The 14,312-nt window shown below is 47.3% G+C and overlaps 1 protein-coding gene across 1 annotated transcript in view; it reads left to right on the forward strand.

The window, feature by feature from the left end:
• DPH5 (diphthamide biosynthesis 5) overlaps window positions 1-14,312 on the forward strand; it is a 67,418-nt gene that overhangs the window by 1,070 nt on the left and 52,036 nt on the right. Inside the window, exon 2 of the mRNA XM_075320977.1 lies at window positions 8,420-8,544. Within this exon, the coding sequence (XP_075177092.1) occupies window positions 8,420-8,544 (125 nt within the window). The remainder of the gene's footprint in view (window positions 1-8,419; window positions 8,545-14,312) is intronic.

Consider the following 14,312-nt stretch of genomic DNA (forward strand, 5'->3'; position numbering starts at 1 on the left):
TGACATCTGTGTGGATGGTGACATCTGTGTGTGTACAGTATCTGTATGTGTACAGTATGGATGGTGACATCTGTGTGGATGGGGATATCTGTGTGTGTACAGTATGGATGGTGACATCTGTGTGGATGGTGAAATCTGTGTATAGTATGGATGGTGACATCTGTGTGGATGGTGACATCTGTGTGTATAGTATGGATGGTGACATCTGTGTGTGTACAGTATGGATGGTGACATCTGTGTGGATGGTGACATCTGTATAGTATGGATGGTGACATCTGTGTGTATAGTATGGATGGTGACATCTGTGTGTGTACAGTATGGATGGTGACATCTGTATAGTATGGATGGTGACATCTGTGTGTATAGTATGGATGGTGACATCTGTGTGTGTACAGTATGGATGGTGACATCTGTATGTGTACAGTATCTGTATGTGTACAGTATGGATGGTGACATCTGTGTGGATGGGGATATCTGTGTGTGTGTACAGTATGGATGGTGACATCTGTGTGGATGCTGACATCTGTGTGTATAGTGTGGATGCTGACATCTGTGTGGATGGTGACATCTGTGTGTGTACAGTATGGATGGTGACATCTGTGTGTGTACAGTATGGATGGTGACATCTGTGTGGATGGTGACATCTGTGTGTGTACAGTATGGATGGTGACATCTGTGTGGATGGTGACATCTGTGTGTGTACAGTATGGATGGTGACACCTGTGTGGATGGTGACATCTGTGTGTGTACAGTATGGATGGTGACATCTGTGTGGATGGTGACATCTGTGTGTGTACAGTATGGATGGTGACATCTGTGTGGATGGTGACATCTGTGTGTGTATAGTATGGATGGTGACATCTGTGTGGATGCTGACATCTGTGTGTATAGTGTGGATGGTGACATCTGTGTGTATAGTATGCATGCTGACATCTGTGTGTGTATAGTGTGGATGGGGACATCTGTGTGTGTATAGTGTAGTGTGGATGGGGACATCTGTGTGTGTATAGTGTGGATGGGGACATCTGTGTGTGTATAGTGTGGATGGGGACATCTGTGTGTGTATAGTGTGGATGGGGACATCTGTGTGTGTATAGTGTGGATGGGGACATCTGTGTGTGTATAGTGTGGATGGGGACATCTGTGTGTGTATAGTGTGGATGGGGACATCTGTGTGTGTATAGTGTGGATGGGGACATCTGTGTGTGTATAGTGTGGATGGGGACATCTGTGTGTGTATAGTGTGGATGGGGACATCTGTGTGTGTATAGTGTGGATGGGGACATCTGTGTGTGTATAGTGTGCATGGGGACATCTGTGTGTGTATAGTGTGGATGGGGACATCTGTGTGTGTGTATAGTGTGGATGGGGACATCTGTGTGTGTATAGTGTGGATGGGGACATCTGTGTGTGGATGGTGACATCTGTGTGTGGATGGTGACATCTGTGTGTGTATAGTGTGGATGGGGACATCTGTGTGTGTATAGTGTGGATGGGGACATCTGTGTGTGTGTATAGTGTGGATGGGGACATCTGTGTGTGGATGGTGACATCTGTGTGTGTATAGTGTGGATGGGGACATCTGTGTGTGTATAGTGTGGATGGGGACATCTGTGTGTGTATAGTGTGGATGGGGACATCTGTGTGTGTATAGTGTGGATGGGGACATCTGTGTGTGTGTATAGTGTGGATGGGGACATCTGTGTGTGTGTGTGTGTATAGTGTGGATGGGGACATCTGTGTGTGTGTGTGTGTATAGTGTGGATGGGGACATCTGTGTGTGTGTGTGTGTGTGTGTATAGTGTGGATGGGGACATCTGTGTGTGTGTGTGTGTGTGTGTGTATAGTGTGGATGGGGACATCTGTGTGTGTGTATAGTGTGGATGGGGACATCTGTGTGTGTGTGTGTGTGTGTGTGTGTGTGTGTATAGTGTGGATGGGGACATCTGTGTGTGTGTATAGTGTGGATGGGGACATCTGTGTGTGTATAGTGTGGATGGGGACATCTGTGTGTGTATAGTGTGGATGGGGACATCTGTGTGTGTGTATAGTGTGGATGGGGACATCTGTGTGTGTGTGTATAGTGTGGATGGGGACATCTGTGTGTGTGTATAGTGTGGATGGGGACATCTGTGTGTGTATAGTGTGGATGGGGACATCTGTGTGTGTATAGTGTGGATGGGGACATCTGTGTGTGTATAGTGTGGATGGGGACATCTGTGTGTGTGTATAGTGTGGATGGGGACATCTGTGTGTGTGTGTGTGTATAGTGTGGATGGGGACATCTGTGTGTGTGTGTGTGTGTGTATAGTGTGGATGGGGACATCTGTGTGTGTGTGTGTATAGTGTGGATGGGGACATCTGTGTGTGTGTATAGTGTGGATGGTGGCAGTGTTGCTAGGTTACATAAGGCAGCCCTTACAAGCTTGGTTCTGCCACTTGGTGGAGATTGTGTGGTGGATGTTGGCATGGTCTGGGCAGCACATGTGGCAGCTGGTCCGAGGTGTCCTCTATCACTTTTTCCTGTAACACACTATGGGATTCAGATGTATGTGCTGACGAGGCCATTGACTATAATGGGGCAGACGGAGTCACTGTTTGCTCTGTCATGTATCATTTTCTGGTGTGTATGCCTAAGGCCTCTCTCAATTCAAAGACAGGAGGAATGCAGGTTTAAATCTGCGCCAAACCACAGGAATCCAGTTGTTGTTAGTAAATCCCTTTTCTTTATTAACACTATGATAGTATTCTCTGTACATTGTCCTGAGGAAGGGGACGGATATGTCCCTGAAACGCGTAGACCTGTGTTAATAAAGAAAAGGGATTTACTAACAACAACTGGATTCCTGTGGTTTGGCGCGGATTTAAACCTGCATTCCTCCTGTCTTTGAATTGTCTCCTCACTGCGGGACCGCTGCCTCCCACACCATCTCTACGTAAACTTGCATGCATGCTAAGGGGTTGTGACTGGCACAACCCCACCAGGTGAGTGTTCCCACTAACATCCACCCCCCACGTGTTTTGCCAGGTAAGACCCTATTTGCGCCTTATCTTTCCACAGCTTTTTTCCATCCTAAGGCCTCTCTCACACATACGTGAAAATCACGCACGTGCCGTGAGACACGTATTTTCCCTGCGTGTTGCGTTTGGTAAGTACATGTCTCCGGTACGTGCATGCCACGTGTGTTCTCCATGATAACACACGGAGAACCAGTACTTTACATACTCACGTGGTCCTCGCTGCTGTCCAGGGTCCTGCTCTTTGGCTCCAGCCCCGCCCACTCCCCGCTGATGCTGCTTCTGGCCGAGTTGAGGGGGGGAGATTAGAGCCCGTGACAGCACGCCCACCTCTCCTTAACACGCTCATAACAAGTGGCGGTCGGCAGCAACTGTTTGGAGCGGAAGATTCTGCAGGGCTTATGGAGGGGAGTATTTGTTTTTTTTTATTTTAAAATAATGACACGTGTTTCTCTGGCGCGTGTCACACGGGACCGCATCCACACTACACTCGTGTGGTACGGGTGCGGGCCGTGTGACACCCGTGATGCCAGAGAAAAACGGACATGTCGGCGTGAGAAACTCACGGACACACGTAAGTACGGAACGGACACACGTTCCGTTCCAAAATACGTGTGTCCAAACCATTAGGAATACATTGGTCCTCGTGTGTACATGCCTCCGGTATGTGAGAAAACTGCCAAACACGTACCAGAGGCACGAACGTGTGACAGAGGCCTAAGGCTGCTTTCACACATCAGTTTTTTGCAATCAGGTACAATCCAGCGCTTTGCAGAAAAAACGTATCTGTTTTTTTTTGCCGCCGGATGCGTTTTTTCCTCATAGGCTTGCATTAGCGCCAGATTGTGCTGCATGGCCTTGGGTTGTCCGGTTTTTGCCAGATGCGGCATATTTAGTCAATGTGGCGGCCGGATGGAACGTTGCTTGCAGCGTTTTTTGTATGCGGCAAAAAAACGCATCGCGCCGGATCCGGTGCGATGCTGCGCGATTTACAATGCAAGCCTATGGTCGCCAGATGCAGCTGCCGGATGTGGTTTTTTGAACTGCACATGCTCAGTATCAAACCGGATCCGTCAAAAAACGGACGGGCCGCATGGAAAAACTTATGCAACGGATCCGTTTTTTTTTCACCGCATCCGTTGCATAGATTTTTGAGCCGGATTGTGCCTGATGCAAAAAATCTAATATGTGAAAGCAGCCTAATGAAGGTGGACACCAAGATGTAGTAGTGGACTGCATCTAGCGCTGTGCTTTCAATAGATGTATACGGCGGGAAATGGTGCACTACAGAGCACTCAGTGACTCCGTCTGACCCATTATAGTCAGTGGCACCATCGGCGCATTTATCTGAATCCCGTTTTGTGGGAGATATGGACTTCAGCCCAGGCGGGACCAGTGAACGGAGAAGAAAAGGAAGTGTGATAGGGGCCTTAGATTGGTTTTGATTCATATTTAGTGCCGAGCTTCTTGATAAAACCATTTATTCATTTACTGGGACTGATCTGCGTTGAAATCCCCCATGGGAATTCACACATTCCAGCGGTTTCAGACTGGGTGTATTTTGTGGTCCGTGTTCACATTACAATGCCTGGACTGACCACGAATTGCGCAATCCAAACCCATATATCATAGACACCTACAGTGCCTTGCGAAAGTATTCGGCCCCCTTGAATTTTTCATCCTTTCACCTTATTTCAGGCTTCAAACATAAAGATAAAAATGTTAATGTTCTGGTGAAGAATCAACAACAAGTGGACACAATTGTGAAGCTGAACGAAATTTATTGCTCATTTTAAACTTTTGTGAAAAATAAACTGAAAATTGGGGTGTGCAATATTATTCATCCCCTTTAAGTTAATATTTTGTAGCACCACCTTTTGCGGTGATTACAGCTGCAGTCACTTGGGGTATGTCTCTATCAGTTTTGCTCTTCAAGAGACTGAAATTCTTGGATATTCTTCCTTTGCAAACAGCTGGAGCTGAGTGAGGTTGGATGGAGAGCGTTTGTGAACAGCAGTTTTCAGCTCTTTCCACAGATTCTTGATTGGATTCAGGTCTGGACTGTGACTTGGCCATTCTAACACCTGGATACGTTTATTTGTGACCGATTCCATTGTAGATTTTGCTTTATGTTTGGGATCATTGTCTTGTTGGAAGACAAATTTCCGTCCCAGTTTCAGGTCTTCTGCAGACTGCAACAGGTTTTCTTCAAGAATAGTCCTGTATTTGGCTCCATCCATTTTCCCATCAATTTTAACCATCTTCCCTGTCCCTGCTGAAGAAAAGCAAGCCCAAACCATGATGCTGCCACCACCATGTTTGACAGTGGGGATGGTGTGTTCAGGGTGAGGAGCTGTGTTGCTTTAACGCCAAACATATCGTTTGGCATTGTGGCCAAATAGTTTGATTTTGGTTTCATCTGACCAGAGCACCTTGTTCCACATGTTTGGTGTGTCTCCCAGGTGGCTTGTGGCAAACTTTAAACAACACTTTTTATGGATATCTTTGAGAAAGGGCTTTCTTCTTGCCTCTCTTCCATAAAGGCCAGATTTGTGCAGTGTACGACTGATTGTTGTCCTATGGACAGACTCTCCCACCTCAGCTGTAGATCTCTGCAGTTCATCCAGAGTGGTCTTGGGCCTGTTGGGTGCATCTCTGATCAGTCTTCTCCTTGTTTGAGATGAAAGTTTGGATGGACGGCCGGGTCTTGTCAGATTTGCAGTGGTATGATACTCCTTCCATTTCAATATGTTCACTTGCACAGTGCTTCTTGGGATGTTTAAAGTTTTGGAAATCTTTTTGTAACCAATTCTGGCTTTAAACTTCTCCACAACAGTATCATGGATCTGCCTGTTGTGTTCCTTGGTCTTCATGATGCTATCTGTGCTTTAAACAGAACACTGAGGCTATCACAGAGCAGGTGCATTTATAGGGAGACTTCATTACACACAGGGGCTTATATTTATCATCATCAGTCATTTAGGACAACATTGGATTATTCAGAGATCCTCAATGAGCTTCTGGAGTGAGTTTGCTGCACTGAAAGTAAAGGGGATGAATAATATTGCACGCCCCAATTTTATAGTTATTTATTTTTAAAAAAAAGTTTAAAATAATCAATAAATATCGTTCAACTTCACAATTGTGTCCCACTTGTTGTTGATTCTTCACCGTAACATTAAAATTTTAATCTTTATGTTTGAAGCTTGAAATGTGGGAAAAGGTTGAAAAATTCAAGGGGGCCGAATACATTCGTAAGGCACTGTATGAGACTGTAGATTTGGGTTGTGCGATCCATGGGTGGTCCAGACATTGGGAGCTGTAGACGGACTCTGAAATACACCCCGCCTCAACCCAGCTTAAAAGTCTTCAGTCTGCCATCATCATCTAGTGGAGCGGGGTATGGGGGGATCTTTTGTGGCAGGGAGGTGATAATCTTCATGATATGTCACATGACCCCTGATGACATGATTACATGCAATGAATGCCATCTTTACATTCATCATACAGAAGTGAACAGACTCTATTGTTGAGACTGGGCTCCATGCTGGTTTCTGTCATGTCGTCCATCATCTACCAGAAAACAACAACTTAACATGCTGCGGTATTTTTTAAGTTTGACCTTTTTTGGCCGAATCTGTTGGATACCTATCACAACCAATTAGAGCATAGCTTTCATTTATTAACATGCTCTGCTAAGATGAAAGCTACACTGTGATTGGTTGCTGTGGACAACATGGGCTTGTGCTGGTATCAACTGATATCATGCATTAGCAATGGGCCGGCGGACATCACACCACGTCAGTAATGCCTCCCCCCAACCCCTCCACCCCACCCCCAATGCCGAAGTGGGGAACTAAAGAACCCCTTTAGGTTATACCTATGATGTGAATTCACCTGTCCCAATTCTGCATGTTAATGGGGGTCTCTGTGTTATAATTGTCAGCTTTATCCTATATTTATGACTAGATTTTAAAATCTTGAAGCTGCTTTTTATTTTTTTATCTTTTCATATTCACTGACGGTTCTTGTGGGACGCGGTTCATGCATTTTACATGAAAAATGCTTTTTAATTCTGTCTTTAACCTGCTTTGTCGCTTTTTTTTTAGCGCAAAAATGTTGCAAAAATTGTATCACCATTGTAAGGTTTCCATAAAGTCCACCAGGGAGGCACTGGAACGCATTTGTGCCAAATCTTTGGGACTTTTCCAATAGTAGCAAATGATGAATCAGAAGGCAACATTCAGAACCTTAAACTCCGCCCACAATGGTGGACTAAGGCGATGTTCACACAGGGTGTTTTTTTTCCTGCAGCATCCCCCCCCCCCCTTCCCCGCAAAAGAGGATTCTGACGCATGCACTGACTATAATGGAGCAGATGGAGTCAGCGTGTGCTCTGTCGTGCACTATTTTCGGGCATATACGCTTTCTGCAGGCGGACACCCAAACACAGTCTACTACGTCTGGGTGTCCACCTGCACAAAGCGTATACTCCCAAAAATTTTGCAACCCCCATTTTGTAGGTGGGTTGAGATGGAAGCTCTGACGGGACCATTGAAAGTATGTGATAACGCAGTGTGAAAGGGCCTTAGTCTTGTGGCAAGAAGTCTGCCTGTTTATGAAGGCAGGCAGACACGCTGCCTCTCAGGGTGGGGGCGCGTCTGACTGCCACCTATCAGACGCTGGTGGGCGGGGATAGCAGTGCATATGCATGAAGGTTAATGAGTGGCCAGGAGTTACAGCCGCGAGGGAGACTGTCAGTACAGCTCACTTTCTCCAATCCCCCTATCCTTTCCACCACCATTTTTTTTTAAGTGCCAGATTCTGGTCCCCATAGACTTTTATATAGGGACCGGCGTCCTGCCAGGTACCTTGGATCTATCCGGGGTATCTGCGAGTCCGCCCATCACTACTTATAGGGTAAAAAAACGTGGCAAAAACACTGAAAACAATTGACATGCTCATTCTTTCAAAAACGCAGCAAAATCCAAGGTTGACAAAACAGTCAGGAAAAAAAAGGTCTGTGTGTGTGTTTGTTCGATTTCTGGAATCTCATAGACTTTGCTGGGACTGAGAAGGCAGAGGTTTATTAGCATGGATTTGTATAAATCTAAGGCAAAGACCGCCCTACAAAACGCCTTGTGTGAACATAGCCTAAATAGAAAAGTAACAGACAAAGGCATAATAAAGTGACTTTAAAAGAGGCACAAATGGAAGGATGAAAAGGGAGAAAAAAAGCATAAAACACTAAAAACCCAACAAAAACAGGCACAAATACAGCAATGAATCGATGACTCAATGTTCCTTTTCCTCTCCAAGGGAAGGATTGTAATAAGTATTATACGCGGTAGAGGAAGCACAGTAATAGTATCACCCGTGTGTATCTGCTCTTCTTCTGTAGGAGGATTTCTATGGCCGGGAGCTGATCCTCGCTGACCGGGAGACCGTGGAACAAGAAGCGGATGAGATCCTCCGGGATGCTGCTGTCAGTGATGTCGGCTTTTTGGTGGTTGGTGATCCATTTGGGTAAGAGTACATGCCCTTTCTAATGCTACATCATCCTGTATTATCTGCTCATCATTCAAACTGCACCTGTTTTTTTGGGAATATTTCTACCAAATGTGAAAATTGGGGGGGAATAAGTGGTCTGCCCAGATCTTTTGAGATTGTTGTACGTCTTTGCCCCTCCATGGTCCCTGACAGGAATATTAAAGGGGTTGTCCAGGATATAGGGAGGGAACATTAGATGCCAGGTACACGTGAACTCTGCAGGCAGTCACTGGCGTCTGCTGTCCATCGCCAGGCATATGATCTTACCTAATTCTCAGTGCTGGACAGAACTGATGAACATTATTTTATACCAAAATTAGAGTGTGATGTTATCATCCTGAAAGCAGCCATCAATCCTGGTTTCCTTTTAACCCTTTCCAGACATACATATACAGCAGATGTTGGGTGCATTGCATTGGCGCAAACTCAGCAGACGCGCCTGCACCATACACAGCGGGTGCAGTCTGTGTTACCCACTGCAGGATATTGTGAAGAAACAGTGGAGCACTCCCCTTTCCCGGGTCCATCGGCGAGTCTGCACCGCTGGGGCAAGTGTCTGGCATTTTGCGCATATCATGCTGACATCGCGGCAGGCAATCAGTGAGCTCAATTACTCTGAAGGGCGCGTCCCGTCTACATTGGTGGAGCCATTGAGCTCACTGATTGGTTGCCACAATCTTGACGTGACGTCAGCGCTGTTGTGAATGCCAGACACTGTGAGCAACGGTGCAGACTTGCTGGCGGATATCAGGATGGTGAGTACATCGCAGTTGTTTCTTTACCCAACCTGCAACCGGGGACATTCATTTACTGAAACAAACTAACCTCTTTTAAACACCTGTATACCCTGAGTAGGGGGCATGGCTGACTCTCTTGCGCACGTGTGACTGTTGTGGCCGAGTGTGCAATATATTTACTGGGGAGTGACACATTTTCTGCCTCTGGACTCCCAGCATTTGTTGTTATATATTGCAGCCGATGCTCCGCAGCCTCCTTGGTGGAGGAAATCATGTTCCGATTTTGTTGTAGTTGTCCCTATAATTTATCCCTTTTCTCCATCCGTTCTAATTGACAGCTGTCACTGACCTCCATTATCAGCCGGGGCTGCTGTGTAATACGGCCTCGCTCCTGTCTGCAGCCAGTGCCCCCATATATCATTATTTATAGCCAGACGGTGTAAATCTCAGAAAACTGCTGCCCCCACTTATATAATCGCATCCCAAGCAGCGTGGCTTCTATTAATTTGCTCTCTTGAGATACGTGGGGGAATTTTAACACCTCATTAGCCATGGCTTTGTCTTCTAGTCTCTGGGGAGTTCCTGCTATTTTGGGGCAATGTTCTCATCACATTTGAGCCTTCTTTATATTTTACAGGGAATCCTTTGACTGTGGTTACAATATATCTTTTGCATTATGATTTTCATTAGAATATTGAGTAACTTGTAAGAACACGTATGTATTGTGTGCATGGAATCTAATGTGAAAATGTAGCCGAACGTTTTTGCTTTAAGCGTAATTTAGCGATCGGGCTTAACTGAATTAATCAGGGTAGAATATGGAAGTGATAGATGTTCTGCTGCACGCCAGCGCCCCCACAGCTGTGCTTCACGCCAGCGCCCCCACAGCTGTGCTTCACGCCAGCGCCCCCACAGCTGTGCTTCACGCCAGCGCCCCCACAGCTGTGCTTCACGCCAGCGCCCCCACAGGTGTGCTTCACGCCAGCGCCCCCACAGGTGTGCTTCACGCCAGCGCCCCCACAGGTGTGCTTCACGCCAGCGCCCCCACAGGTGTGCTTCACGCCAGCGCCCCCACAGGTGTGCTTCACGCCAGCGCCCCCACAGGTGTGCTTCACGCCAGCGCCCCCACAGGTGTGCATCACGCCAGCGCCCCCACAGGTGTGCTTCACGCCAGCGCCCCCACAGGTGTGCTTCACGCCAGCGCCCCCACAGGTGTGCTTCACGCCAGCGCCCCCACAGGTGTGCTTCACGCCAGCGCCCCCACAGGTGTGCTTCACGCCAGCGCCCCCACAGGTGTGCTTCACGCCAGCGCCCCCACAGGTGTGCTTCACGCCAGCGCCCCCACAGGTGTGCTTCACGCCAGCGCCCCCACAGGTGTGCTTCACGCCAGCGCCCCCACAGGTGTGCTTCACGCCAGCGCCCCCACAGGTGTGCTTCACGCCAGCGCCCCCACAGGTGTGCTTCACGCCAGCGCCCCCACAGGTGTGCTTCACGCCAGCGCCCCCACAGGTGTGCTTCACGCCAGCGCCCCCACAGGTGTGCTTCACGCCAGCGCCCCCACAGGTGTGCTTCACGCCAGCGCCCCCACAGGTGTGCTGCACGCCAGCGACCCACAGGTGTGCTGCACGCCAGCGCCCCCACAGGTGTGCTGCACACGAGCGCCCCCACTTATACCCCCATCACTTCCACACGTGTAAATGAACACACGATCAGAATGGTCTTTCTGCCAGGCCCCGCAGCATTGGTGCAGCTTTAGTCCTTGTAGCTTTTCCTTTTGCACCAGTAGAACTGATCAGTGTTGGGCATGAGGAGAGAGAACTGTGCAGCTGCAAGTTTCCGTGATCAGGAAGGACTAGATGTCGGCTTCTCCTCGATCATAGGCAGCTGCCTGTAGACTATAATATGCACACTTATATGGAGCTTTCTCCCACATAACAACCTGTACAGCTATATTAATACCTGTAAAAGTTCCGGAGGGTAAAAAATGTTCAAAATAAAGTATAAAAACTCTAGTGTAAATTTTCATACTATCTGATTATTTGAGCTACTGGATGTCAGGTTAAATGTTAGTTTATTTTCAGTCCAGATAGTTGTGAAATTATTGCAATCAATATAATTGATATTATTAAGAAAATGCTGGCATCAACTTTTTTGTATTGGTGAATAGCACAGCAAATATGGCCATTGATCTATAAAAACAGAATATGATCTGTAGCATGACCATGACCATGCTTTCTATGGGATCATGTGTATTATGTTAGTCAGGGCTGGATACTGCCTGAATGTACCTGACTCCTTAGGATAGGTCATAAATGTCTGATCGGCCAGGGTCTGGCAGCACCGTCGATCAGCTGTTCGCAGTGGCAGGCAACCGGAAATGCTCCGTTCCGGAGCTGCTTAGTTCTGGAGCTACTCCGTCTTCTGACAGTGACCGGGTACTGCACATCTGCCTCCTATTGATCTGTATAGGATGTGGATGTACCCGGTCACTGTCAGAAGACGGAGCAGCTCCGGAACTGAGCATTTTATTGGTTGCCTGCGGCTGCTGCCAAGTTCAAGAACTGATTGGCGGGGGTGCCGGACGCCGGCTGATCAGGCATTTGTCATCTATCCCAAGGATAGGCCATCAATATAAAAGTTGTGAACAAGCCCTTTAAATATCCGGGTGGTCCACTACCTACTCTACGGTGTCATTCCAAAATGTCACTGCATAGAAGCACAGCTACACACAATCGTCTGTGACAGCCAGAGTCCCCATAGAGAAGGCAGGGTCAGTTTATTACCGCCTGTGCTTTCTCTATCACAGTATACACAGCGCTAAACGAGCTTTGTATATGCCGTAATAGGAAGCCCTGATGACACCTCCTTCTCTGTATACAGCGGTCCTGGATTGCTGTGTATAAGAAGAGAACCAGACAGCTCTGCTGTGCGGCTAACATACCAGCCCCAACCGCAAGGAAATATGATGAAAATGAGAAGGTTTATTATTGAAATGCTCCCCCCCCCAGGTCTTTTGTTACCTTATTGTGGACACATTGTGTAAATGAAATTAAAACTAATAATAATAATTTTGATTTCTATAGCGCCAACATATTCTGCAGCACTTTACAATTCAGAGGATCATATACAAACAAGTAACAGTTATAGAAAATACAATAATTAGATAAAAAAGAGACAACCCTGCTCGTGAGAGCTTACTATCTACAATGAGGTGGGGGGGGGGAAAGGTACAGGTGCACTACTCATTTCTAATGACAATCCAGCCATCTCAAAGATATGGGGGATAGATAACGGCTGCCTGAAACAGTCAGCTAATCTTTGAGATACTTTTGGGTGCCGTGGAGTTTGATGTGGAGTTATGTTCTGAGAAGTCGTGGAGGGACTATATGAATTGAATTCGATTAGGGAGTGTGATAGGCTGCCCTAAAAAGATGTATTTTTAGGGAACATCTGAAGCTGCGTACGTTTTGATTCGTCCTAGTTTCTTGGGTAGAGCATTCTAGACGATTGGTGCAGATTGGGAGAAGTCTTGGAGCCGGAAGTCGGAGGTTTGGATTAGTGTAGATGTTAGTCAAAGGTTGTTTGCAGAGCTAACTAAATAATAGGAAAAAATATATATATGTAAACAGGGTGGTCCAAAAGTAGGTGGACAGTATGTGTAATAGGGTTATCAAACATGGTGTAAAGTGAACCTGACTCAGTTGCTCTTACCAACCAATCAGATTCCACTTTTCACACTTCACAGACTCTTTGGAAAATGAAAGGTGGAATCTGGTTGCTAAGGGCAACTGAGTCAGTTTAACTTTACACCATGTTTCATAACCCTGTTACACATACTGCCCTACTTTTGGACCACTTTGCATGTGTGTGTATATGTGTGTGTGTGTGTGTATATAATATATATATACCGTGCTTTTCCAAAAATAAGACACTGTCTTATATTTTTTTTGCCCCCCAAAAAAGCACTAGGGCTTATTTTTGGAGGAGGTCTTATTCTTGGACAAACACGTTTGGGGGTAAGTTTACCCCCCCAAAAAAGCAGACCCCCACTTCCCAGGAGACTCATACTCACCAGACCAGGACTTCTGCGTGGCTACCAGGTCCTCCCTGTGATCTCCGGTCGGTGCTGCACGCCGTCCTACCCTGCTGCTAGATGACACACACAGCAGATCACACACACACGCACAGCCGATCTCGCAGACTTACACAGCCGATCTCGCAGACTTACACAGCCGATCTCGCAGACTTACACAGCCGATCTCGCAGACTTACACAGCCGATCTCGCAGACTTACACAGCCGATCTCGCAGACTTACACAGCCGATCTCGCAGACTTACACAGCCGATCTCGCAGACTTACACAGCCGATCTCGCAGACTTACACAGCCGATCTCGCAGACTTACACAGCCGATCTCGCAGACTTACACAGCCGATCTCGCAGACTTACACAGCCGATCTCGCAGACTTACACAGCCGATCTCGCAGACTTACACAGCCGATCTCGCAGACTTACACAGCCGATCTCGCAGACTTACACAGCCGATCTCGCAGACTTACACAGCCGATCTCGCAGACTTACACAGCCGATCTCGCACACACACAGCCGATCTCGCAGACTTACACAGCCGATCTCGCACACACACAGCCGATCTCACACAGCCAATCGCCGCGCACACACAGCCAATCGCCGCGCACACACAGCCGATCGCCGCGCACACATCACATCCAGCACTTACGGCCACAGGGAATGAAGCAAGTCACGAGTCCCGCCGCAGGTCCTGTTCATCGCGCTGCACCACACTGCCTCTCAGGATTCTGCCGGCGAGAAGAGATCGGTGTTCCTGGATGAGGTGAGTGTGTATGTGATCCGATGTGTGTGTGATTTGATGTTTGCGTGTGCGATCTGATTGTGTGCGATCCGATGTGTGTGTGTGTGTGTTCTGATTGTGTGTTCTGATTGTGTGTTCTGATTGTGTGTTCTGATTGTGTGTTCTGATTGTGTGTTC

This window comes from Anomaloglossus baeobatrachus, chromosome 8 (assembly GCF_048569485.1).
Source record: "Anomaloglossus baeobatrachus isolate aAnoBae1 chromosome 8, aAnoBae1.hap1, whole genome shotgun sequence".
NCBI classification, from domain to species: domain Eukaryota; kingdom Metazoa; phylum Chordata; class Amphibia; order Anura; family Aromobatidae; genus Anomaloglossus; species Anomaloglossus baeobatrachus.